This window comes from Cydia splendana, chromosome 4, assembly GCF_910591565.1.
Source record: "Cydia splendana chromosome 4, ilCydSple1.2, whole genome shotgun sequence".
Lineage (NCBI taxonomy): Eukaryota > Metazoa > Arthropoda > Insecta > Lepidoptera > Tortricidae > Cydia > Cydia splendana.
In genome coordinates this window covers 15810464-15837978 of record NC_085963.1, presented here as the reverse complement: position 1 = coordinate 15837978, position 27515 = coordinate 15810464, and the positions used below count along the sequence as shown (strand labels likewise).

The 27515-nt window shown below is 37.4% G+C and overlaps 3 protein-coding genes across 3 annotated transcripts; 1 reads left to right on the top strand and 2 right to left on the bottom strand.

Annotated features, from left to right (window-relative positions):
* Positions 1-75: 75 nt before the first annotated feature.
* On the bottom strand, positions 76-9400 carry LOC134790046 (hydroxymethylglutaryl-CoA lyase, mitochondrial). Its single transcript, XM_063760804.1, has 6 exons — positions 9170-9400; positions 5407-5552; positions 4818-4941; positions 3375-3587; positions 1166-1354; positions 76-442 (listed from the first exon to the last, which is right to left on the bottom strand). Exons 1-6 carry the CDS (start codon positions 9233-9235, stop codon positions 170-172), a joined length of 1011 nt encoding a protein of 336 aa, XP_063616874.1. The 5' UTR covers positions 9236-9400; the 3' UTR covers positions 76-169.
* Positions 9401-9657: 257 nt separating this feature from the next.
* On the top strand, positions 9658-12149 carry LOC134790053 (protein KRTCAP2 homolog). Its single transcript, XM_063760810.1, has 4 exons — positions 9658-9812; positions 9893-10047; positions 10568-10695; positions 11988-12149. Exons 1-4 carry the CDS (start codon positions 9809-9811, stop codon positions 12094-12096), a joined length of 396 nt encoding a protein of 131 aa, XP_063616880.1. The 5' UTR covers positions 9658-9808; the 3' UTR covers positions 12097-12149.
* Positions 12150-12201: 52 nt separating this feature from the next.
* On the bottom strand, positions 12202-15144 carry LOC134790037 (rab11 family-interacting protein 2). The gene has a single exon (XM_063760792.1). It carries the CDS (start codon positions 15029-15031, stop codon positions 13592-13594), a length of 1440 nt encoding a protein of 479 aa, XP_063616862.1. The 5' UTR covers positions 15032-15144; the 3' UTR covers positions 12202-13591.
* Between the last annotated feature and the right edge of the window lie 12371 nt (positions 15145-27515).

Genomic DNA, 27515 nt, shown 5'->3' with positions numbered 1-27515 from the left:
ATGATAAATGATAAAAACCTGTATTATTGGACGACGTTCACCAACACAAACAAGGACTTCAAGTAAACAACAACGTGATAAGCATATAAAACTTTAATATCATTATTTACCTATGCGTATCATGTACATATTTACATTCTGAATAACATATTGTTGACATCCTTAAGTGCTAAAGTTCACAAGCTGCAATTTTGACGATATCTTGGTGGTTTTTGAATCTGTCACCCAGAGCTCTGTTCACTTTGGAGTCGGTGGGTTTTCCTAGGAAGTTGGATATGTACCGGCCTGCCTCGATTAGCTTCACGAGATCTATGTGGGTGTTGACGCCGAGACCGTAGAGGTGGTAGACCAGGTCCTCGGTAGCGAGGTTGCCGCTAGCGCCTCGTGCATAAGGGCAACCGCCCAGGCCCGAGATCGAGGAGTCCACAGTCGTGCACCCGAACTGCGAACACATGGTGTCTCGATATTATTATGTTAATGATACCTATATAGTGCCGTAGTGCCTACAATGTCGATGACGTAATCTTTGCGCGCCATTACTCTATTGAGCGGGTTTAAGTAGGTAGCAACAGCATGTCACTTAACTGGTTAAGTATTGATTAGAAGACCTTATGTTACTGCAATAAGATTTATGGATGGTTGATAGTTAACTGTGCCAATGAAGCCTGGTACCTTAGTTACAATCCATGGAAATCACAAGCTATCGGATAAGTTACCTACTTTGTTAAAATATTTTTTTATGATATTTACGTACTGTATTTTCTATAGACGGTTGGACAAATGTACTATTTAGGTTAGGTATAACCAATCATTGAAGTAGGTATAACACATTAATTTATAAATGTAGGCCGGCACTTAGCAAAATAATGTAAGTAAAAGTATACCTATTCCAAAACAAAAATCTAAGCAAATAACGAAGTGTAGATAAGACGATATGAATATCTATTTTTTTATCAGTTGTTGTTAGTTGGTAACAATGGAATCAAATAAGAGTAGGTATGCCTCGCCTGATTTAAGTATTTTATCAAGCGCATATATATTGGCGACCCTTTAATTTAAAGGCTTCACAGATTTGCTGTATCAATGCGTGTGTGGCCTCTTAGTTTAGGCAATTTGCCTCATGATTATAACCCTCCCCCTATTAAGTTATGCCAAACTTTCTTACCTCCAAAGCAGCCACAAGATTCGCGAGCCCCTGTCCGTAGGTATCGTGAAAGTGCACTGCGACCTTTTCTGGCGGCGCCACGGTCAGCACCTCCTTCAAGAGCCGGCGGACGGAGCCCGGCGTGCCCACGCCGATGGTGTCTCCCAGGGAGATCTCGTAACAACCCATGGCCAGCAGCTCTTCTGACACCTATTTAAGAAAACATTTTTATTTCACCTCACAAATAGATTCTTCAACCTCATAATAGAAAAGGAATAGAATAATACTTAACCAATATTCAAGTAGAAGACTTTCTTGATACTTTTCAGTGCCAATTATTTGGCAGTTTATGTAGGTCTAAAAACTCTAAACCTGTGTTTAAACCTAGAAGTACCTATGACTTAACCTTTCTTGTAATACCAATACGTAACATGGTTTTTATTAAGTACTACCCGGAAAAAGAAAACGGCACGGACGGCAAAAGTTACAAATGAGATGGTAGTTAATTTCGCGAAAACTAAAAGCAAAGATCGCGCTCAACGTGGCAAAAATCGTAGGCTCAAATTTGCCTAAAAGAATTGGCACGTATTTAACCGGTCAACTAATTAATCGAATTTGAGTAGTTTAAAAAAATAGAAATGGGTATTAAATTTAATAGATTGGCAACAAAAAGAGTCTTAAAATATATCAATAGGTATTTATTTGGCAACTGAAATATTAAATTGGAGACCACTTACGAAGCACATTTTAAAAAGTAAACGGCTATCTAATTTTTTAAAAAACCGGACAAATGCGAGTCGGACTCGCTCACCGAGGGTTCCGTACTTTTTAGTATTTGTTGTTATAGCGGCAACAGAAATACATCATCTGTGAAAATTTCAACTGTCTAGCTATCACGGTTCGTGAGATACAGCCTGGTGACGGACGAACGGACGGACGGACAGGGGAGTCTTAGTAATAGGGTCCCGTTTTACCCTTTGGGTACGGAACCCTAAAAAAAGTTCTTTTAAAATATTTTGTTTGGTCACTACACGGTCAACCTAACACGCTCCTCCTTGCTTCGCTCGTCGTCGCACCTATCTTTTGACTCTTGCAGAAGTTGCAGAACACCATCACGGTGTTTTCGTACATTTTCCAGCATTTTTGGTGCAGCGAAGTGTTGTTAACGGAATTGGTATAAATAATTTCAACCCTAATGATTAATTAGCGTTTATTACGTTGATATTATCCTTAATTTACCATTTCAGTTGAAATTATCTATACCAATTCCGTTAACACCACGCGAATCGATTTGGTGCAGCGGAGTGGTGTTAACGGAATTGGTATAAATAATTTCAACCCTAATGATTAATTAGCGTTAATTACGTTAATATTAACCTTAATTTACCGTTTCAGTTGAAATTATCTATGCCAATTCCGTTAACACCACTCTGCTGCACCAAAAATGCTGGAAAATGTACGATCACTGGTGATAACTAATGAAATTAGTAATAAAAAATTTAAATACCTAATGGTATAATGGCCATTAGGTGTTTCCTGATTACGAATATCGACTATAAGTACCTATAGGTGACTGACCATTGGTACTTAAATAAATTAGAGGTGTTTTGTGGATTAGAAAATTTGACAATTTAAAGAACTAGGTATGCATATGTTTAAATTATTTAAAAATGGAGTATTTAAAGCTTATGTATGTAAGTATATAGGTATCTTAGGTATTCTGGATATTCTGGAAACAACCAAATTTTATGATCTCTTTACAATATTAGTTGCCCACTTAATATTTTAGACGCCAGCCTTCAATTTTATTCAAGTTCCCTATAATTTTTTTGGGTTGCTTGATTTTGCTGCCAGTTTTTTAATAATATGATGCTTAGAGGCTAATATAAATTTATTGGCGCTGAAATATTAATACACTGCCAAATTATATTATTATATGCCCAGTGAAAGTTCCTGTTTAATACTTTAGTTGCCCGGTTGATAATAAGCCAAAAGAATTGTGCCCAGCGAAATTCTGAAATCGAAAAAATGATTTAATAAGTTTAAACACTTAAGGCCTCTGGCCCTAGGCACACCGGATTCGTGCGGGTAGACGTGTGTAATGTAATGTACAGATCCTTATGAGAGACTGCACACCGCTTGCGTTCACGGCTCCAATATTTTAACGCACGCGCACGTCTACCCACATGCAGACCGTGTGCTCTGGCCTTAAACAACTACCGTTATTTACCTTAGCAATAGATTTAGGAGATATAGGTCCATCGTATGGACACCCGACTACGCAGGACACATAGCCGCGGACCCTGATCCCATCCTTTACCGCCTGCTCGGTGACCAGTCGGAACCTCGCCAGACCCTCCTCCATTGAGCAGTTCAGGTTCTTTTGAGAAAATGATTCCGAACCAGATGGGAATATGGCTATTTCCTCGATATTGCATTTTTTCTGTTGGTAGAATATTTAATATGAAGAGTCTACACTATCAGTATTTATCCTCCTAAGTCCTGAGTTCCTTTAAAAAGAACAAATTAAAATCGAATTTTGAACTAGGTATAATGGAATAAAAGAAGGTTCCAAATTCAAAACTGCAAAAATGACTCTGGGTCTTAGGAGGATAAAACTGCATTGTATATTAACTTTTTTTTATCTTAGTATTGCTCTTTGTATCTCTTTTGTTTCTTTTTTATATGTGTGTAGTATCTATCAAGTATCTATCTAATAAATATCATGGGACAATATTATACAACTGTTCTTACATTTAGCTAGTCCCACAGTAAGCTCAATCTCAATAGGGCTAGTCATCTAGATACTAGACAGCAATACATATCCCCTAACCACCATACAAGAAAAAAAAATGGCAGTAGATTTTGATATCAATTGAGTAAGACATATGGTTCAATTTCTTTTGCTTTGAAACCTAAAATAAAACAAAAGAAATGCAGCTGTTCTGAAAATGGTTCAAATTAAGTATATTAAAGTAATTAGGTAGTAAAAGGACAAATAAATAACTTATGAACTAAATACATCTATGAATAAAACTAAATTAAAACTAACAACCCTAAATATATCTAAAATAAAACAAGGAATATAAAAACTACTGAAACAGGCTTCCACGCGCTACCCCCGGCGCAAAGGTGCCCATCACACTCGCTGCGTTACCGCGTTGAATTGCGATGGACAGCCTTTGCACCAGGAAAAACCCGGAGCGCGGGTCAAGGCCCCTTTCTTGCAGGCGGTGACCTACTTCCCTAAGGAAGGTTTTTGCCTCAGCGCACCAACAACCGGACGTCTCTACGGCTACTGGGACGAACAGGTAATTGGTGAGTGCTGAGTACTTTTGGTGTTTTTGTAGGGCCGCCACCTCAGCGGCTGCGCCCGCCGTCCGGATGGTGCGACAAAGGTGTGAGGGGGCAAAAGTGCTTACACACGTAGCGTCCCATAGTAAGCACTTGCCTTTTTCCCATGGCACCAGTGTCAGACCGTCAGGCCTTTTACCATCCGACCGGCTGAGGCCTGGCGGTTCTAGCGTGGATGGTGGGAGGCTTGAACCATTTTCAAGTGTCAAAATAAAAAGTATACAAAAAAAATTTATTATAACCAAGTTAAAGTTATGGAGACTGAATCACAATGAGGAATCTAGAGAGGTGTTGTTATTTATTTAGTTATAATACTTACAGCCAATTCATAGCCCTTAATGTTAGGTATTAGTACAGGATAGTTAACGCCGGGCTCCCTTTTAATGGTCTTCATCACTTCTGCTCCATCACTCATTTGCTTCACCCATTTGGGACTAACAAAACTGTTGGGAGTAAAAGGAGGAATCATTTTGATACTAATAGTTACTAAATTTTAAAGAAAAACATAAGTTAAAGTTGCTGGATGTTGATTTATAATTTTTTATTATTACTTACATTTGGGATTACTATAATTTTAGTGTAGTAGTAGTTACAATGTCCATGAAATAACAGTAATGTATTGTATGTATTGCATCCCATGACATAGATGCAATAGTGCATGTACATGTTTTTTTTTTAAATTATAAGCTTAAATGATATTATTTTTACACAAGGGCAGCATCCACTCTATGTAATAGGAAAGACGTACACAAAAAAAGTAGTATGGGCACCCTCTTGTAAATCAGGACAATTTACATGGGGGTGCCCGAGCCTCCCAAATGCCCAATGGTCCCCTACCTCCCCTACCATTAGCATAAAAAGGCTTGTTGAAAAAAGTTTTTTAGCAACTTGCCATTGATATGATATACCTGGCAGATTCAATGTCCTTAATTCCAGCGGCTGCTAATTTGCTGATCAACTCAACCTTAATTTCTGTAGGAACAAACTTGGCTTCATTTTGTAGCCCGTCTCTGACACCCACCTCATAAATTCTGATTTCAGAGGCTTTAGTACTCTAAAACAAATGAATGTACATATATGAATGGTTGTTATTAACATATGTGACGTTCCACGGGAAAAGGTACCTTATGAGGGTTTCTAGTTTCGGAGATATGAAATGTTTTGTAAAAAGGTGAAAATATGCTCAATTTTTTTTATTGTGTGATCTGAAACCTTAATGCGTAACGTTTGTTTACCTGTTTTTATTTTTGTTATAAGTTAGTTATAAGCCTAGTAATGTCGTCTCAGAGTTTAGTAGAAAAGGTACCTTATGGAAAAAAGATTGAAAATTCCCAAAAAAACTAGTCAATACGGGAAAAGAAGTTTGGTAGAGAACTGTATCAGCATGCTGCAAAACTAATTTGATAATTTCAGTTCTGGTTGGGGCGCCTCGCAAATATTATAACCGTACATCGACCGACATTACAAATCCAAGTAGCCTGCTATTATACCAAAGTTACTCTCGTCAAGTCTTTCTTAACTAGAGTAATCTTCATTTGGTTTGGTCGCATGCAGTAAATCAGCCATTGGTTTGCTGAAAAATGCCAAACCCGACGCATTACCTTATGGAATATCTGAGGTCATTGAACCTCAATGCCGCTTATCTTCAATAGCAACCGAAATATATTATTGATAAGAAATAGACGATTTATACCGTTACCAAAATATTATTAGTTTATCCTAACTGTTCCATCATCATCATGCCTCATCATGTAACTTAATCACAAGGTACCTTTCATTACATACAAATTATTGGTCTTTTTAGGGTTCCGTACCTCAAAAGGAAAAAACGGAACCCTTATAGGATCACTCGTGCGTCTGTCTGTCTGTCTGTCTGTCTGTCTGTCTGTCTGTCTGTCCGTCTGTCACAGCCGATTTTCTCCGGAACTACTGGACCAATCAAGTTGAAATTTGGTACACATATGTAAGTTTGTGACCCAAATACGGACATGTAACGTAAACAAATGAATTTTAAACATGGGGGCCACTTTTGGGGGGTAAATGAAAAAATTAAAAAAAATAATTTTTCAAACTATATCATGTTACATATCAAATGAAAGAGCTTATTGTAAGGATCTCAAATATATTTTTTTTATAATTTTCAAATAAACAGTTTAAAAGTTATTCAAGAAAATAGGCAAAAAATGACCATTCCCCCCCCCCTTATCTCCGAAACTACTAAGTCTTAAATTTTTAAAAAAATACATAAAATAGGTCTATACCTATAGATGGCAGGAAAACCTATTAGAAATGTACAGTCAAGCGTGAGTCGCACTTAATTACAGTTTTTGATCCGACCCCTACGGATTTTTTAAAGAGATTTCACTCACGTTTCACATAAAAAATACATTGTTAACAGTGCCGGATTACTTAGAGTAGTAGTTTTCTTAGAGTAATTGGTGATAATTTTCTGATAAGATAATCATTTTAAATATTTAACGGTCTTACCTACTTACGAGTAATTGTAAGGTCAAATTAAAAATAATGTTTAAAAAATATGTTAAATTGAGAGCTAGCTCAAAGTTTTTTGTACTCGTCGACTTTAATGGTTGAATTAATAAAGACTTTATAACCAATAAGCAAAACAAGCACGTGCTTACGGCATCACGTTCAGGGGGGGCACCTAAATGCCAGGTTGAAAAAGTTGAACAAATTTTAAAATTAGGGACAGACACATCGTTTTTACCACACGATTTTTTTAGCTGTCCAAAAGCTAATTTGCAAAAATAATGGCGCGTAATTCTTTGGGAAACAATCGGTAGCAGTAGAAGAGTCGTGATTACATGCATAGATTCGATTTCAACCCACTCTTTTGCGGTTTGGCGTTAGGTCTTATGCGAGGCCTTCTGCCTTACGGCAAAGTTGATCTTCTGCCTTAATTACACTTGGGCGTGGATCCAAATCCAAGCTTTCCTCTTTCGCAGCTGGGCCTACTGCCTTTCTCACACTTCGCCAATTCAATTCCAAGCTCTCTGCTTTCTTGCATATTTTATGCATGAAAACAACCTAGCTGAGACCCTTAAATATCGAGCCCTATGCGAAGCTAGGCTGATAGAAAACTGTCCCATCCCTTCTCTGTATGAAATCCTGGATTCGCGCCTGGTTGGGCCTATAACTAAAATTGCGTTTTTATATCGAAAAATTTTCGCGCTCGCTTCGCTCGCGTTTTCAATTACTTTATAAGGTATGATAAAGGTGTCATTCGGGTGGCGACTGCAGCAACATTACTCTGTTGCAACGTTACTGCTGCAGTACTGTCCACTTCCGTGATAAAATGATGTGACTGATTTCCATACTAAAAGTAAAAATGTACAACTGTCTATCATATTGCGTTTTTATATCGAAAAATTTCCGCGCTCGCTTCGCTCGCGTTTTTATTACTTTCTAAGCTATGATAAAGGTGACATTCGGGTGGCGACTGCAACAGCATTAGGTACTCTGTTGCAACATTACTGCTGCGGCACTGTCAATTTTCGTGATAAAATGATGTGACTGATTTCCATTCTCAGCTGTAATGCGGCAATGAACTTCTCTCAATTTACCAAAAAATCAATGTAATCTTGATGACCCTAGGGAGATGGGGCACCTAGAAATCCTTAGGGCATCAAAATATCTTAATCCGGCACTGATTGTTAAAAATTGTGTAATATACGGAACCCTTGGAACGCGAGTCCGACTCGCACTTGGCCGGTTTTTTTAAGATTATTATGACGAAGAACTAATTAAATTTGGGGCAGTTTAATGTAAATTAATATTTTCTATTCATAAAAGATAAACTGTAATATGATTGATATTTTGTAGTGATGTATTATTACATTTATTTCCATAAGGTACCTTTTCGTAAATGTATGGAGCAAATACTGTTATTGTTATGTAAGTTTAAAGTGGCATAAGGGGTTAAATATAGTATTTAGTTGGGGTTTTAGGATTTATTTCATTTGAATGACAGAATTTCTTTCATATGTGCTCAGAAAAATTGATTGTGTGTCACATTAAAAGTAAAAATATTCAATTTTGTGATTTTATATGAAAAAGTCAGAAAATACATTTTCACCTCTAAATCGGTATTGTTTTTTGCTTAAACTGTCTGTCAGTGTCGCTTTCTAATTGATAAAATTTAAATCTTGAGAGCTCATTGCAATCAATCGTGAAAATGAAATAAAACTTTATTTTCAAGAGATTGGTTAGTATACACATAAATCGGTCGATATCAAAAGTTTCTATTTGCATTACAGAACAAGTCGCAATATTTTTTTAATCTCAGATATATAAGGTATTATTATTTGTAGTCAACTATGTAACTTACTTCAGGAACATAGTTTTTTAGGCGGCTAAACTTAAAACTTCTCTATCGTAAAGTTGCTCATTTCACAACATTATTTTCAAAAAATCATATCTCTGTAACTACGCAACCTAGAAGGTTGATCTTTTGTGTTATCGATAGCTTATTTATTGTAGATTACTGGGGTATGCATAACTCCATACCCGCCATAAGGTACCTTTGACCGTGGGACGTCACATATGGGTTTTTAGTAACAAAACAAAATTCAATAACATTTAAAGTTTAAGCTGCTTGAGAGTTTCACAAACTTTTTATATTAATTACAAAAACATTTAATAATTAATACTCACGTATTTACTGCAATATGTTAAAGGTCGAGCCAGTTTACCTGCAGATAATTTTATACTGGAAAACATGACTGATATTACTTTTCACTGTTAAACTGTTGTTCACTTATAAAAACGTACGCTGTACGGAATAAAACAATCACCCACGACGAATTATTACTATCTTTTAATTGACACTAGCTTGAGCCTCTTTCTTATCACAAAAGTTTTAAATCTCTTATCAGTAGTTTCCATCTGTTTTTTCTTCTGACGTCTGTTTAAAAGATCATCTACACGACCTGACTGAGATAGTAGATCTAGTATACGTCGCACAGACGCACGAAATTTTTACTCGGTTTCCGTACGGAATGACATGTGTGAACGGGACGTCGCTCTACACATCCATAGTGCTGTCTCGCTTGTTATTATCAGATTGGCGAATAATTGTCCCGTTCTGGACGGGGCTTTTATATTACGCGATATTTGAGCAAAGTGAAAAAATGCAGATTTGTAAAGCAGATGGCCGGAACGAACTGTCAATAAGTGAAGCGAAGTGACAAAGTGACATGACGTGGTCGGTGTCGAAAAAAAGAATAGAATAGAAGCGGTGTTTTGGTCGGCTTTATAATTTACGTACAAATTGTATCAATTCATTAAGACAAAATGGGTAAATGATGATTAACTTGTTACAATACTTATGTATCTTGTGACTATGTCGTATATTCAAGTTACATTTTATCATTTTAGCTTTGAACAGCGCGACGTCTTTCGTCATATCATCGATATTAACCCTCCTGATATTTTCGGGAATGCAAATGTACAAACCTTGGCTGGTTAGATCGCCCATGACCATTATATTCGGAGGCTACCTTGGATCTGTTATGTTCATGTTCTTCGTTACTGTATCCTTTGTAAACAAAATGCATCTAAAGATGTGACTACGGACTACGCGACCAACTCGCAATGGTTTAATCTATACCCATGTTGCATATAAGTTCAAACCTCATAACAGTCATAGTCATATATTTAAAAGCCCAGCCCCATTGCTGGTGGCATTACAATATTTTCCCTTAAATTTATATTGTGTCAACTTATTGTTCTCAATCTGACTCTTGTAAGAACTACTAGGTTTTTTAAATTGGCTAAGTGAAATCTTAATACTCTTATTAGATAAGAACAAATCACAAAACACCTCAAGACAACAAAGTATTTTAGGGATCTCTTCCAAGTTGATTAGGAAAAAAATGTTTAGAACTAGGTACCTATTATGCTCACTTAAAACTTTGGATTGGTTGCATTGCTGTAAACTGGATTGGTTCATTAAAACGTCTTATGAGATTATTTAATTTAGTTATTTTTATAATTATGAGTTTAGAAACATCATGTTAGTTGTACAATTTAATTTCCTAAACAATAGTACAGGCCATAGGTAATCTAGAGGCAACTTTGTTTGGGAAGAACTTCCAGTTGAAGCTGCCAGAGATAGTGCTGTCTATGGCAGTGTCACTTATTGCTGCGGGAATGGTGCATAGGATTTGCTTCACAACATGGTAAGATGATATCAAAAACTATTCCCTTTATCAAAAATTGTCGTTAAAGACCCCTTTTGGTAAAAATCTTAAAATAAGTCGCCTTAATAGAAAGGTGGGAAGAAGGGGGGGTGGGAGGGGGGAGTTCGGGAAACCCCCCCTCCAACTTTCCCCCCGCGGCATTATTCATAATTTCATTGTTATAATTTGAGGTTATGACAGTGCCAAAGATTGGGTTATTCGCAGACGGTCTAGAACGCAAAATGACTAGTGTAATATTTTGCCTCTATCACTTTTAGTCTACATCGCGAACGCTCCAGAATGCAAAATGCCTACATCATTTTCGTTTATCTTTACGTTAGCGATGTCGACGGAGCCCCGCTATCGCGGGGCTCCTATTCTATGCTGTTTGGACTTCGGCCTTTTGAAGATAACTAACGAACCTAACCTACCCTAGTGATATAAAAAAGTGGTAATTTTACGTTCTAAACCGTTCGCGATGTAGACTATAAGGGTGTAGGCAAAATATTCACTAGTCATTTTGCGTTCTAGACCGTCTTAATATTCAATGATCACCCAAATAAAAAACATTTTTTGCGATATCTTTTTGGGATATCTCCCCTACATGTAAAGTGGGGATGAATTTTTTTAACCACTTTGTTGGCATAATTGATTTATATATCCATGAATAATTGCAACTATGTAGCACTAACAATCATGGAACAAAGCCTCGGACGGACATGGCAAAACTATATGGGTTCCTAGTTGACTATGGAACCTTAAAAATGGAGATATTTTTTATTTTGTTGTCTATTTGATTTATTTAAGTAGAGTTAGACCAAGAAAAGTCTGCATCGATTTTGATAGCCTGTGCAGTACAAGTGTTATTTATACATCATAATTTCATAGAAGTTTAATTTTATGAAGTAAGAGAGATTCAAATGCTTGATAAATAAATCTGACAGGGCAGTCTGGCTATTCTAAAGGTTTGAAGAAAAATTGACCTCACTAGTCAAAACAGCTAAGAGGACAGACAAAGATGAAATGCAGCTTCGAAACATAATTTAGGAGCCTCATAAAATAATTCCACTGTCAATACATACAGGATAATTAGGTATTGTGCCTGTCTCCTGCCCTGGTATCAATTAGCTCATCTTTATAATTTACATTCCTATTTACCTTGAACAATGCTGACAGAATGACTCATATCCTCCATATTGAAGGACTATGATAAGATTATAGAATTGAATGACGTAACAACGTTAAATAGCTTGTTTCATGTTTTGTTTATGATTGTCATTTGTTTGTTTCAGCTTGATATTTTCAATAATCGTCATTTACTACATGAACAAGTTGTCACAGAAGACTTATGCAACTACTGCACCAGTTGCTGCACCAACCAAGGCTCGTCGCCACAAGTGATTATCTCAATAAGTCAATTTTATAATATTTTATAATAAAGTAATTAACTCATATTGTTTTTTTTTTTCATTATAAAGGTAAAGGGATTTAAGAAACAACAATCAATGCATTTGTTAGTATATAATTTATTCAATTATACTCAGTGTTATAGCAAACTTATCTGCCTCTTAACTTTTAGATATAAACACTAAATTAATTTAAGAGTTAGTAGTTCACCAATGTGGAAAAATAAACAATTTGTTAATCATCAAAAAATAAATAATTCATCTTGGCTGTTACTCATGTTTTTGCACTTTCATACAGCCATTAATTAAATACTCTCATAAGTTATGTATTAATAACTATGAGTCGAATACAACCTACTCTTATATTTTGTTCCATTTGTCTTTTGAACAAAATTATCACAAACCAAAAAAAAACCTTAGGGGTAAACTTAACAATATTAAATTAAATAGGTACTTATTAATAAATTCAATCAATGAGTTGCCACTGCCAACATAGATCATGAGCTACAATTTTTAAGGTCCAGTTTTGCCACCAAGTCAATCAGACATTTAACAATTTCAACTGAATAGGGAAAATCTTACTATTGATATGGAAATAAATAAATTTTGTAAATAGATAAAAAAAAAACTTCAACATTATGTAATAGTACCATTAGAACATATTTAGTAAATGCCTCACAAGCATTTAAGAAATGATAACAAAATACCATTGATACACTATAAAGATAATATGTAATATCCTTTGTAAATTATTGTATGTTGGCCCGTGGGCTTAGAAATATAATTAAAGATCTAGTTTTAAATATCAATTAGTCTTTTAGAAGTAGTGTGCAGTTACTTACAATGCTTAACCTACACAGATATTGCACACTGGCATCTTATAAATAGAAGTCTAATTGTTTCTTAAAAGTAAGGTGTTAATCAAAGTGGACACATTCACTTTAACTTAAAAACTACAAAATAATAATAAAATCATGTTTGAAAAACCCTACATTATAAAAATCCAAGATTGGAACCACAGACTGTTAAATACATTTTAGAAAGAATTTATGTGGATGATGTGAGTTTGGCACTAAAAATGGAAAATATATTTATTTCTTAAGTAGATATGTTAACAATTGACCACATTTTATAAAACAAAGGCAAATTGATTTATAACCAATAAGTATCACAGACTTTTTCAAACATGTAAGGCACATAGATGATTAGGTACATTAGACCAGCCTGTTTGCACTCATTCACATAGTGAAAGTTGAGCATTAACCTATAGACAACGCTTAGTTAAAATTCTAGAAAATAGACATATGCCATTCTCTTTCTTAAGATACCTGTAGTAATAATGGAAAAAAATCTAGAACAATGGGCTATTATATTGGAAAGAACAATAAGGCTAGCATTATTTCTCATAATTGTTTTCAATACTTTAAAAATATATTAAATAATGAAAATAATTTATCAAAAACATGTCCATTCCAGTATTAGGACATGAATCACTTATTCCTTATGTGCATGCTGTTATTTCTCGAGTAAGGGTTTTGCAAGATTCTCGGAGTTGTTTCCATCACTCGCAATAGTAGCTCATCCAAATAATTTTCCAAATCTTTGGTTTTCTTCTTTTCTGTTTCTACGTCTCTTTGCATGTTGTACACCATTACAATCAGATCTTCTTTAGATTTGCCTTCAAGTTGCTGCAGAACTGTTTTGGGTATGCTGTTGTATACAGGATTGATGGAGTCTTCTTCTACAATATTTTCCTCTCCAACAATAATTCTTTCTTCAAGCAACTTTTTAGGTTTGTTGTTGTTACCAAACTTTTTAAAGAATTTTGGACTTGGTTTTTCTTTTAAAGAGCTTGGGCTGTCAAGTTTTTTATTTCTTTCAAGGCTTGCAGATTTTTCCCTGTCTATCATAGTTTGGCTGACTGTATGAGATTGCTTTTTGGAGTAAAGCTTTTGGGACCATTCATCATCCTTGTCAATAATTTGGGAAGGTGGCCTCGGAGGAGTAAATGTGTCGAGGCTCAGCCTCACAGGTTTTTGAGGCACTGGAACAGACTTGTCAGAATTTGCTAAATTACTACTAGTAGATCTTCTCAAAAACTCTCCACCCCCTAGGTTTTCAAGAGAAGCATTCATTGGGGAAGGTGTGTATTTATGCCCTCGTGGTAGTGTATTGACGTTGAGAGAACTGCCAGAACTTTTGTGAGACAAGTCATCAAAAGCAAATTCATCTTCGTCCTCACTAATGACACCTGGGTCTGCCTCTGTTGGTAAAGTCTTAGGGGTAGAGTGGTCCGGTGTGGACAGTGCAGAGTTTTTAAGATTTCCAATGCTTCCACTTAGAGATGATGAATCACTCTTCTTATCTTTTTTAGTCAAATTCATTTTAGATCCTAGGTTCTTAGCAAACTTTTTCAAGCCCTTGCGTTTTTCGATACTGCCAATGCTCATAAGACTACCACCTACGTTTTGGGCGATGCTAGATAAAGATGACTTATGTTTGTCTTTTTTGCTGAGGTCAGTCAAACTGCCCTCTTTTACAGTAAAGGCAACCTTGACCTCTAACTCTCCTCTATTTTTGTCATTCTCTTTCCCCGGCTTGCCCTGCAAAGTGTACCAACGGTTTCTAGGCCTCTCATAAACATCGAGGTCTTTTAACGGAATCGATATTTGACCTAGTAAATGATCTTTAACAATGTCTTCATCATACACTTTCAAAACAATTTCTGCAGTGTTACCCTGGGACGGTATACGCAACTCGCATTCCTCAAGCCACTCTACATTCTCAGTGGCTTTGTGTTTCACGGATGTTTGGAATTTTTCTTTGCCGAGGGCAATGGTAACAAAACATTTGTTAGTACCGTTTTTACCTTTAATTAGTAGTCCACGGGCTCTTTGGACCGTTACTTGAACGTGCGTTGGATCCCACATCGTATATGAAGTGCCAGAATCACTAACACTGACAGGGTATTTGGGTAAATTTAATAACTTTTATTAAGTAAACTAAATTATTCGTCTAAATCGAGGTATAAACTAATGAATGACTGAATGTGTCATCAGCTGCATCGTTTGGTACTTCACCCAATATTTGTCTATGGTGCTGATGACATTTTGACATTTTTTAGCAAATCGTCGTTGTCATAAAATTTTTAAAAATCCTACATATTATATTAATATTATAATAGGTAATAATATTAAGGGTATAAAATTATTCAACAATACTATATTTACGACGACACGACAACGAGCGCTGGCTAAAAATTAGGATTTCTTTTCACTAAAATAAAACTGGAGGAGTGGCTGTTTATGGTATTTAGGTTGTTTATAGTTAGGCCCCGTACGCACGGCAGCTTTTTCAACGCGCGTTAAAAAAGCGTTTGAATGACACAAATGGATAACCATGTATGTATTCACACGACAGCGGTGGCGCTTTTTATCAAACGTTGTTGGATTTTCGACTTTAAGCCTTGGTCGTTAAATCGAATTTAGAGTGCAGACAGATTCAAGCGCTTTTTTAACGCGCGTTGAAAAAGCTCCCGTGCGAATGGGGGCTTAAGGCCAGGCTGACGCAACTAGGAACAAAAAAAGGTTTTGTATGGACTATAGTGACCTAGCCATAGCCAAAAAAACAAAATAAAACGTCAGTGCTATTCATCTGTCATGTCAACTGTCAGCCACATTGCTTTGTTGCTTGTCATGGCGGTTCGTAGATTTTACTTACGTATTTCTTGCAATTTCTTTTTTAAAAGCCTTCGTTATTTTCCAAAACAGTCAAACGTGATAAGAACATACAGTGAGTCTATAGATTTTGTTTAAATGCCACCGAAAACTAAGTTGTTTCAGTGCGAAACATGTGGAAATTGATACACTCGCGAAAATCGCAAAAAAGGAAGTTTCCATTAGATGAAGACCGGTAAGTATTGCTTTAGATACTTTTAGCCTTATTTTGGTGTAGCAGGCTATAAACACATCGAAAATTAGATATTTCATATCCACTTTCATTGTGAACTAGGGATGTACTACAAGTACCGATACGAAGTATCGATATCGACTGCAGCCTAATTTTTTATCAATGTAAATAGTAAATAAAATAAAATGAGTGAATTTCCTGGTAACTTGCATACAACATGACTATAATTATTTCTTCGAATATTTTTAGTGGGTAATTATCTATCATCTGTGTATTAATGGAATGGACATTATATTATATATTTTTGGAATCTAGTCATAGGGGATATTACTGCAATGTTCTGCCGCCAGAGTGTAGCACTACCGACTCTAGAAAATTCATAGACTAACTTATACATACTCTGCTTTAAACTGTTTTATGACAAATTTTCACAGACTATAAATTATGACATTGATGCATCAAGGCGGTTTGTTAACAAGGGCCTACTGGTAAACGCGAAAATCGAAATTTAGTTATCTGCCCCTTTATCGCTCGAATATGCAAGAGTGATAGAGAGGTTAGATAACTGTGGGCGTCATGCCGAATGTTTTATGTATTTATTATTGATTTTATGTTCATACACTTTTACATTTTACAGTTTTATGTTTTTACAATTTTATCTTTTTACAATTTAATTAAATTAATTTTATTATTTATTTCCAATGCAATTAATTATTTATTCCGAATCATTTAATGTTATATACAATGAATTTATTTTATATTCTAATTCAGTTAATAATTATTTACAGTAATTTTAATTGTTAATTAGTATTTCATGAATTTTACCTTTTAACCTTTTTACATAAATTGATTTAACTTATTGCAACAAATGAATTAATATAAACAATGAACTATGTACAATAAAATCAAATAGCAAATGTTAATGTTACATGTTTTGTATGTTCAAGCGGACAAACAGATCCCTTGTTATTAGTAGATAGTTTAGCGCGCAGCGACTGCATACGTCACGGCCATACCGGTTCTCTGCCGGCCGCTCTGCGCCCGCGCATTCTCTCGCGGCTACGCGAGTCAGTCCATCAGCCGCTTTGACGCGAAGTGCATGTCGCTGCGCCGCGCATTTGCACTGCAATCGCATTCCATTGCATTTAGCTCGCGCCTAATAGTTTTAAGTGCCTATCGCTTTACCATTTCTCCTTCTGTAAATATCTACTCTGTGCTTTCGCTTATGCATGTGTGTGCTCAAGAATAAAGCTACAAAACATACTGCTTGTTTGCTTTCTACGCCCGAAGCTAGCACCTAGATCAAGTAAGTGGATAGATCAGAGATATACTGCGTAATACGCATTCCACATAACGAAATTTCAGTTTTCTTGTTCCGCGGTAGACCCCCAGATTGTGACAGATAGTGGTAGTGGCGCTACCTACGCAGAGTTTTGCGTAATATTCTCTATTATTTAAGATTTTAACCTAAAGTATAAGAAAATGTATGTGTGTCTGTTTTAATTATTAAATGTTTTCAGATGCAGGCAGTGGGTCAAATAATTGTAAAGGAAGACTTAATTTTATTAATCAAGAATATAATATAAAAAAAAATCATTTAATCAGGTGAACACACATTTTCCTCTGTTACCTGTGGACCGTCGAACCGTCGGGATATATTTTAAATTAATTAAAATAAATTATTTAAAAAAATCATTTTACATATTTTTATTTTAACAATTAGAAGTCGTGTTCACATTTAAGTCCAACCATGTATTAGTCCACTCAAAGAACACTATATATAACATACGACTTAAATGTGGACTCGATTCTAACCTGATTTCGAGTACGAAATTTGTTGACAGGGGCCCATGTTTCAACCCTCCCCAATTTATCGATATCGATAAAATTCGCAAGCGTGTAGCATACTACACTATTTAAGTATGTTATGTTGGTACTATTGTTCTTTGACAGTTCTTTGTCGTACATGTTGGTAATGATTGGATAACCAAACATATACACAGACCAATCAAGTCACTAGTATGGAAGTCCCGTCTCTTAAAACGTAGTGATTATATTCTCTTTGGTTACGGCCTTTAAGCCCCCTCCAGACTACGCTGTCTGCGAAAATCGACTCCACACTCGCGTTCGCGGCTTCGCCCGCGATTCACGCGCATAGTCTAGAGAGGGCTTTAGGCCAAGCGCGCACCAATATCCTCTAAGGCGCACCACGATTTAAATTTTTGCGACACGATTTTAGAATCGCGCTGTAATATATCGCAGAAAATTCACTGCGCGCACTGCGATGAAAAAGTCGACGATTTGTTCATTCTCAACATGGATTTCGTACCAGTCGTTTGTCATGAAACGTGTCTTTAATATGCGATCGCAGTATAACTTTGAGTATTTATACCACAAAGGTGATCTCCACGTGATCTCCTTCTATTTCCATAATTAAATGGTCAACATCTAGCGTCTCATCTTCAGACTCCATCGGAGAAGCAGGTTCCGACATGTTGAGGCTTGGAGAGCGAAGTGCCGACTGAGGTCCGGGGTGCGATTTTATTATCGCAGTGCGCGCAGTGCCATACAACTCCGTATGCTGCAATTCACTTTGCGACAATCGCGTCGCGAGCAGTCGCGGAAAAATGTGACAAATCACAATTTTAAAATCGCTGCGATTTTTTTGTCGCATATGCGCGCACTGCCATATAAACACATACGTTACATTTCTGCGACTAAATTATCGCGCGACAAAAAGTCGTGGTGCGCGCTTGGCCTTACACACGGATCCAGGTTTTAAAGCCATAATACACTACCGCACTGCACCAAAGTCGCGGTGCGGTGCGGTAGTGTGTTACGCCTATTAACCTTTTAACGGGCATAAAGGAGTCAGAAATTACGTTAAATTGAACCCTATTGTTTGAAAATAGAGTTCAAAATATTTGTGGGAAATATATTCTCTCTGCCTTACAAAGGCTTAAAGAGATATATTTTTCTCGCTCTCACCTATGGGTGCGGCGGACCAAGGTTGCGATGCGGTGCGGTAGTCTGTTAGGGTTTTAATAGTTCCTAGTTAGTGCAGTCAGACTACATACTATAACGATCAGTATAAGCCTGTTACGCCTTCCTGGCAGGGCAGGGACGCCGTATTACGTGAGACACGATGGAGATGTTTCTTATATCTTTCAATATAAATAGGTACTTAAAATAACCCTAATACAATTTTAACAAATGTAATTGCGCTTTGGAAGTTTTGATACCACCGATCGGCCTAATCCTAAGTCTACAGACCCTGAAATAGTTATTTACGATACAAGTGCGGAAAAGAGGAAATTCGTCGAATTACCTATTCGCATGTGTATCGTACAACGTTTTACAGTACATATGGCCATTTAAACTTTTGACATACGCACGAAAAGTGCGTTTTTACGCACTAGTGCGGGAAAATAGGACCATACGTACTGTAAAAATATTTTTTAAGATTTTCGACAGACGTTCGTTAGGTGCTACTTAGGACCAAAAGGTCGTCATTTGTCATCGCCAGTCAGATTACGGAAACGGATTGCACAAAAGACGTCTTAGAGCCACTTCCTCTTTCCTAATGCTAATGCTACGACTGCTGTGGAAAAAGACAAAGCAGTTTAAGTTAAGGATGGGCATAACATAACAATAGATTGGCGAAAAAAAAAGACATTTATAAAGGCGAGTTTGTATGCTTCCTAAGTACTGCATTTATGTAGGTACCTATTTATTCACTGGCGGTGGCACTTTTTATCAAGCGTTGTTGGATTTTGCAGGATATGCCTACACTTTCCTGGGAAATTACATCACATAATATGTACCTAGTACATCATTACTACAAAATTAACTCCTTTTACTGATATATTTGCGTCCAGTAACCTACTTAATAAGTTTAATAACTCATAATTCATTTAGGTATAATATCTGGGAGACCGAGCTTTGCTCGGAAAACATATAAATACTCAAAAATGCGCATTTTCCCAGAGACAAGACCTAGGTAGATCGATTTATCACATAGCAAATTTCATCAAAATCGTTAGAGCCGTTTCGGAGATCTCCGAAATAGTTTGTAATTTTAACAAGAATTGCTCGTTTTTTAAAGGTATAATACGAACTGCCACAACTTGAATTCCCACACTTCGTTGGGTGCGCTTTGGCTATGGCGACCATAATAAACTTAAAGTATTTCAGGATTTTTACCGACAAGGTAAGATAATATTTAATTACCTAACTTTCTCTGGTACCATCGTCAATACTTACACATTTTACATTACTTTCATGGCAGTATGTACATATCTATATAAAATGTAAGTACCTCTGCGAAAGCTGGAAAGGGGGGCTGCAAAATTCAACCATTTTCAAAGATAACGGGTGCGGTAGCTGGCAGCCACGACCACGTATCTACATAGGTATCCCTATCTGACATGAAATACTTAGTATGAAAGAGTTAAAAACTCAGGTGAACTTTTCGGCTCGGACCCTTATCTTAAAGGGCTTAGGTTAGTTAGAGATTAGGGCCCGAAAAGTTTAACTGACTTTAGCCTTACTTATAGTTTGTCAAGCAAATCTTGTCAGTTGAAAAAGGCGGCAAATTTAAAAAATGTAGGTACGAAGGGTTATCGTCCCATAGAAAATGTGAATTTCGCGCCTTTTTCTACTGACAAGATTAAATTTGCTTGACCAAATTTAATATACATATATATGCCTGGCGACGAGGGAGAGAGCAGCACGTGCGCAACAAATACATATTTGGCAATAAACCAATCACACAGGGGTGGTCGTAAAATTTTTACCAAGTGGCTCCAAGCGCGGTAAGTATCCACAAACTATCTGGCTAGGTGGAGTAGGTGGCACACTTCGTTTGCCTCAATACCTTCTCGGAGTTCAAGTTGTTTGCTCCTTATCACGTTATGTTAGTTAAACTTACCTACTTGATGCTCTAGTCGGTACTTCGGTAAGTTAAGTTAAGCATTTATTTGGTCGTAATACTTACTTAATTATTTGGTCATAATACTTATTTTAGCATAGGTAGGTACGATAGCAGGGCTTTTATTAATCCCTAAAAATTTGTGCCTGCACCATAGATATTATGGTAAATTAACTACTGACTGCTATACGTAATCTCCTTGTGTAGGTTGCCAAACGGATTCAGGGTTTCTTTAGGATGCAGCCAGGCATTAACCGAGATGTAGAGGTTATTAGCGTTTCAGCGGTACATATTATTTATTCTATAATACTAACTTATAATACTAACTGGACCCGGGTATGTCCTGGACCCGGGTATGTCCTTAAACTACGTCCAAGACCACCGGTGGACGGGCAGCAGCGTCCCTCAAATTCGGTGTACTCGACTGCGATCGCCAACCCGCCTGCCAAGCGTGGCGATTATGGCATTCACCCCCCCAAATGGGGAGGCCTATGTTCAGCAGTGGACGTCTTATGGCTGAGATGATGATGATGAATACTAACTTAACACCTACTAAAACTGTATAAAATCTACCAAACAAATGAAATATTTGTCCAAACCACAACATATTTTCCGAATACCACAGTGCAATATTAAGCGGCGGGCATTATCATTACATTCGTTCATTCCTTGCTTTAATTAAATCATTAGTTGGAACATTACCCTAACATGTCACTGTCACCAACATGCTCGCTGATACATGCAACATTATGAACGCCCTGAATGTGGGGATGACAGCTCCGAATCTGAAACAACGCACTTATCAAGAATTTGCGGGTTGACTAGGTTTATTATCCTGTCAGTTTATTTTATACATAGTTTAATAGTACATTACGATACAAGTGCGAAAAGTAGGAAATTCCCAACGACCGTACCTACAATACACGAGTATTGTAGGTAGAGGTACAATGTCGGTCGAGTTAGTCGCAAGCAAACACGCGGCACAACAAAGCCTCTGGAATAACAGAACAAAATTATTTGACCTCCAAAATAAAATACACAGTCAAATTAAGACCACTTGCTTTTACAAACTCGTACCACGCTAATTATGTTTGTTGTGTTTTCAACCCTGTGAAATTAAATTAAGGTTTACTTTTCCTAAAAGAGAAAAATAATAAAAATGAGACTTAAAAAACAGCCGATTTTGTTATGGATATGTTTATTTACAAACATGCTACACAATGTAGATATCAAGTTGCTCCTGTGCCTGTGTCATACCGCATTTGAATGTTTTAGTACACTCTGAAAATTGAATCCGAGCTGGATTGTATTCCTATAGGGGTTGTGCACAAATCACGCGAGGTGTTTTCGGCTAATTTTTGACCCCTCCTCCCCCTTGGTGATATTTGGTGAGATTTTTGATTACCCCCCATCCCCCAACATAACCTCACGTGTATTTTTTATCCGACCGGTCAAGGCCACGCGCTCCAAAATTTCGTAAATTAGACTCGCTATTTTGAATTGAAGTGCGAAGTGAAGATTTATGTTTAAAGAAACCCAGAAAAAGTATCTTCCTACTCATGTGGTAGGTGTTTTTTCTTAGTTTCTTCCTTCCTTAATATTTCCGTCAAGGGCGTACATTGAATCCTGAATGAAGCGATGGATTCTACAGTAAAGTAGAATCCTGAGCGTAATGAGGGATTCAAGTGTTAATGCCCAAGACGAAATCATTTTGATACCGTGTGACACATACTGCTTTTGACATCAACTATGAGGAAATTGTTATGTTCCAAAATATGTATTATTTGACCAAAAAAAAAAAAAAATAGAATTAAGAAAGAAAAAATCGTCTCCTAGAACAGAAAAGTACAACTTTGATCCCTCCTAGCAGGGAAGAAAAGTGCTACTTTGATCCCTCCTAGCGGGGAAGAAAAAGCCCTTTTTCGAATAGGTGATGTGAAAACACCATATCCCTACTAGAACAATTACACACCCGAAGCACTACCACCAGTTTTGACATTGACAGATACGCTCGCGTCTAAGTAACTTACTTTCTATGCATCTCGCTCGTACTCGCATATTAGTGCAAGCGAGATCTATAAAAAGTAATTTACGTATAGATCGTTTTTTTTAGCATTAGAAATAAGGTAAAGGACTTCCGGTTCGAGCGCCATCTTGATGGCATGCGGCGAGATTGATTGATTTGTTTTTTGCTCATTAATATTGTTTAAAGTGTAATATCGATAGCCTATTATACAGTAAACTAATGTGGTAGTGTGCAGTGAATGGAGAATTTATCTTGAAGCACGTTTAACCATCATTTTGGAGTCAACGGCCGGTTGTCCACGTGTTTCTTGTAAAGCCTGCTATCGCTTTACAAGAGCTAAATCACCGTACACTGTCTTGTACTAACCGTACAATTTCAATCGTTTTACCCTGCTACTACGACCTTGACACTGGCGAAATAGCCCCAATGGGCTGAAGCCATAATTTTAAAAGAATGAATGATAAGGTAAACAATCTTGATGTGTCTTTTAATTGAAAAACACGTTTTAAAAATAAGTGACGGCAAATATGTAACAATTATGAATCTAATACGATCATTTATATTCTTCTGCTTTCATAAGTAATAGTTACTGATTTTTAAAAAGCGTTTTTCAATTAAAAGACATGTCAAGATCGCTTACCTTCTTTCAAGTTCTTTCTAATGCTAAAAAAAACGAACTATAGACGCGAGCGTATCGTCAATGTCAAAACTGGTGGTAGCCGTACCGGAAACAACGTGTATACCGATAGCGCCGCGTTTCCAGGAACAAAACACTTTTATAAAAAAAAACTAATACATATTTGGCAATAAACCAATCACACAACGGTGGTCGTAAAATTGTTACCAAGTGGCTCCAAGCGCGGTAAGTATCACAAACTATCTGGCTAGGTGGCACACTTCGTTTGCCTGAATACCTTCTCGGAGTTCAAGTTGTTTGCTCCTTGTCACTTTATTGTTGTGATTTCTTAGAATTAATCATTATAATAAGAGTAGGTAGTTATATATTAAGGTTAATTTTGAACGGTACCTTGCCGTCATCACAACTTTATTCTTAAGTATAAAAAGGGTAGTTGGAAAAATTAAGGTGTGATGGTGGGGAGTTACCGTTGGCGGTTGAGCCGTAGGCCGTTGGCGGCAGTTGGTGATCATCAGTGCTAGCGTAAGCGTTAAAAAAGAAAGATTAGTAATTAACTAGTGCTAATAGTTTGTAACCTTAATCTGTTGTGATCTGAAATATAAAAATCATCCAGACGAGTGAGGAGTTTTATTACAAGTCAGAAGTGGGCGTGAGCTTGCGTTGCTCGCCATGCCGGACGGAAAAAGTGAGTAACTTTGGATCTATTATTCTTTCATTTGAAATGAAATGACAGCAAACAATTTCATCGCAAGGTTAGGTGTACACGAAAAAGATTGAAATTACATGACACGAAGCAATCACTTTATTAACTATAAAGTAACGCAACTAGTCGTATAGAATTAATTTGTCAGTGTACCTACCTATATGCGATGGATTGTTTGTCCAGTTATAGAGTGAATTAACAGTCATATGTAGATGTATTGTTTATGAGTGCGGCCATGTGGGTGTGCTGCCAGAGAGCGTTAACAGCCATGTAGGTGTGCTGTTACGAGTGCGGCCATGTAGGTGTGCTGCCAGAGAGCGTTAATAGCCATGTAGGTGTGCTGTTAATGTGTGCGGCCATGTAGGTGTGCTGCCAGAGAGAGTTAATAGCCATGTAGGTGTGCTGTTACGAGTGCGGCCATGTAGGTGTGCTGCCAGAGAGCGTTAATAGCCATGTAGGTGTGCTGTTAATGTGTGCGGCCATGTAGGTGTGCTGCCAGAGAGGGTTAATAGCCATGTAGGTGTGTTGTTAATGTGTGCGGCCATGTAGGTGTGCTGCCAGAGAGAGTTAATAGCCATGTAGGTGTGCTGTTAATGTGTGCGGCCATGTAGGTGTGCTGCCAGAGAGAGTTAATAGCCATGTAGGTGTGCTGTTACGAGTGCGGCCATGTAGGTGTGCTGCCAGAGAGAGTTAATAGCCATGTAGGTGTGCTGTTTATGTGAGCGACCATGTAAGTGTGCTAAGTCTAAAGAGTATAGAGTTTAAAGAGTCTAAAGAGTTTAAAGAGTCTAAAGAGTTTAGGGTCTAAAGAGTCTAAAGAGTTTAAAGAGTCTAAAGAGTCTAAAGAGCCTAAAGAGTCTAAAGAGTCTAAAGAGTCTAAAAGAGTCTAAAGTGTCTAAAGAGTCTAAAGAGTCTAAAGAGTCTAAAGAGTCTAAATAGTCTCAATAGTCTAATGAGTCTAATGAGTCTAATGAGTCTAATGCGTCTAATGAGTCTAATGAGTCTAATGAGTCTAATGAGTCTAATGAGTCTAATGAGTCTAATGAGTATAGAGTCTAATGAGTCTAATGAGTCTAATGAGTCTAATGCGTCTAATGAGTCTAATGAGTCTAATGAGTCTAACGAGTCTAACGAGTCTAACGAGTCTAATGAGTCTAATGAGTCTATTGAGTCTAATGAGTCTAATGAGTCTAATGAGTCTAATGAGTCTAATGAGTCTAATGAGTCTAATGAGTCTAATGAGTCTAATGAGTCTAATGAGTCTAATGAGTCTAATGAGTCTAATGAGCCTAATGAGTCTAATGAGTCTAATGAGTCTAATGAGTCTAATGAGTCTAAAATGTCTGAATAGTCTAAAGAGTCAAGTCTAAAGAGAGATGAGTTAAAGAGATGAGCGATTGGATGTTTAGACCCATAAGTTTAGGGAGTGGGTTTGAGTAAAGAGCATAAAATGCGCTTGACGTGTTTCAGATGATGAGGAAAGTCCCACGCCGAGGCGCGCCAAGCGTAAGCACAGGAGAAAGAGGTCCACGACACCAGAACACGCTGGCAAAGCTTCTGACGAGGAGCAGAGTTACACGCCGAAGCGCCCCAGACGTAAGCGCAGGAGAAGGAGGTCCATGACACCAGATGAAGCTGGCGAAACTTCTGGTAAGAGGAGCCGAACGGGAGTAACTGCAGATGAACTATTGAAGATAGTTACTGCGCTTCAAGGAGTACCAAGTAAGACCACTTCTAATAATAATGTTGTTCCGGAGTTCGACCCTAACAACAAAGCTCAAGACGTCGAACGATGGATTAAGAAGGTAAACGAGTGCGCCGAGATTTATTCTTGGGATGAGAAGCAAATAATACATTATGCGCTCCAGAAGTTACGTGGATTGGCAAAAAGTTGGTACGAGTCCCTGCCATCCCTCAGCTATTCGTGGGAGGTCTGGCAGAGTAAATTAAAAAAAGCTTTCCCGAATGATGTCAATTATGGCAAACTATTAGATGAAATGTTAAACCGAAGATCTCGCACGGACGAAACTCTCAGAGATTATTTTTATGAGAAACTTGCGTTATTGAGTCGGTGCGAGATTGTCGGTCGGAAGGCAGTTGATTGTATAATCTACGGAATCAATGACAGCTCAGTTAGAAATGGGGCCCAAGCCCTCAAATGTGAGGAACCGGAGGACCTGTTAAATTATTTAGCATCACAACAGCCCTCGCAATCTAAAGACGCATCACGGGGCCCGTCAGCTTCAAATTCATCAAAGAGACGGGACTTTCGTAGTAATCCTTCTGACAAAAGCTCTGCTAGTAACAGGGGAGTAGACTCCACTTGTTATAATTGTCATGAGCGTGGCCATGTTTACCTGAATTGTCCCAAGCCAATCGTTAAGTGCGGCAAATGCCACAGAGTAGGGCATAATGACGAGAATTGCTCTAGGAGACCATTACAAACGCAACCCCGTAATACCAGTAGCTCTAGCAGTCAGCCTACTGACAAAAAGGTCTTGAAAGTATCAGTAGATGTTGATGAGGTCGAAAGAAGAGCATCCTTTGACATAAAAACATCAGAAGGTTGTTCTAACACTTCTAACCATGCTAACCATTTTAATGATAGTGTAGATGATTCCGCAAACGAGAAGTTTCATAAGACTTTGCGTTAATGGACAAATGTTAGGCGCTTACATTGACTTCGGTTGTGCGCGTAGTCTAATTCGGTATACAGATGCGGTCGCGTTGGGATTAATAAAAAGTGGAAGCACATCGTTGCCCACCTTAAGAGGTTTTGGTCATTCGGCAGTCGTGCCTAAAGCGGAGGCTACTGTTCATGTTAGGATTGACGAAGTTGAGATGGAGTTGAATGTTTTGGTTGTGGATGACGCGTATTTGGAAGATTCGCTGATGATCGGAAGGGACTTTACAGAAAAGCCATGTGTAACAGCATTGAAAAACAATAAGCAATTGTTCCTTTATCATACTCCCTCTGAACTTTCCGAAAATCAAAATCAGGCTATCGGTCTTTATATCTTAAAAGATGCTACAGTAGTAAAGGGAGGTTTATTGGAGGTATACACTAAAGATAATTACACTGGCAATGTTTACTCGGACGGTGGAACCAGGATGAGTCCCAATCAAGAATATCACCTACATCAGGGTTATTATGAGGTGAAGGAGAGTAGAGCAGTAGTATTTGTAACTTCGTTAACTAGAGCGCCACT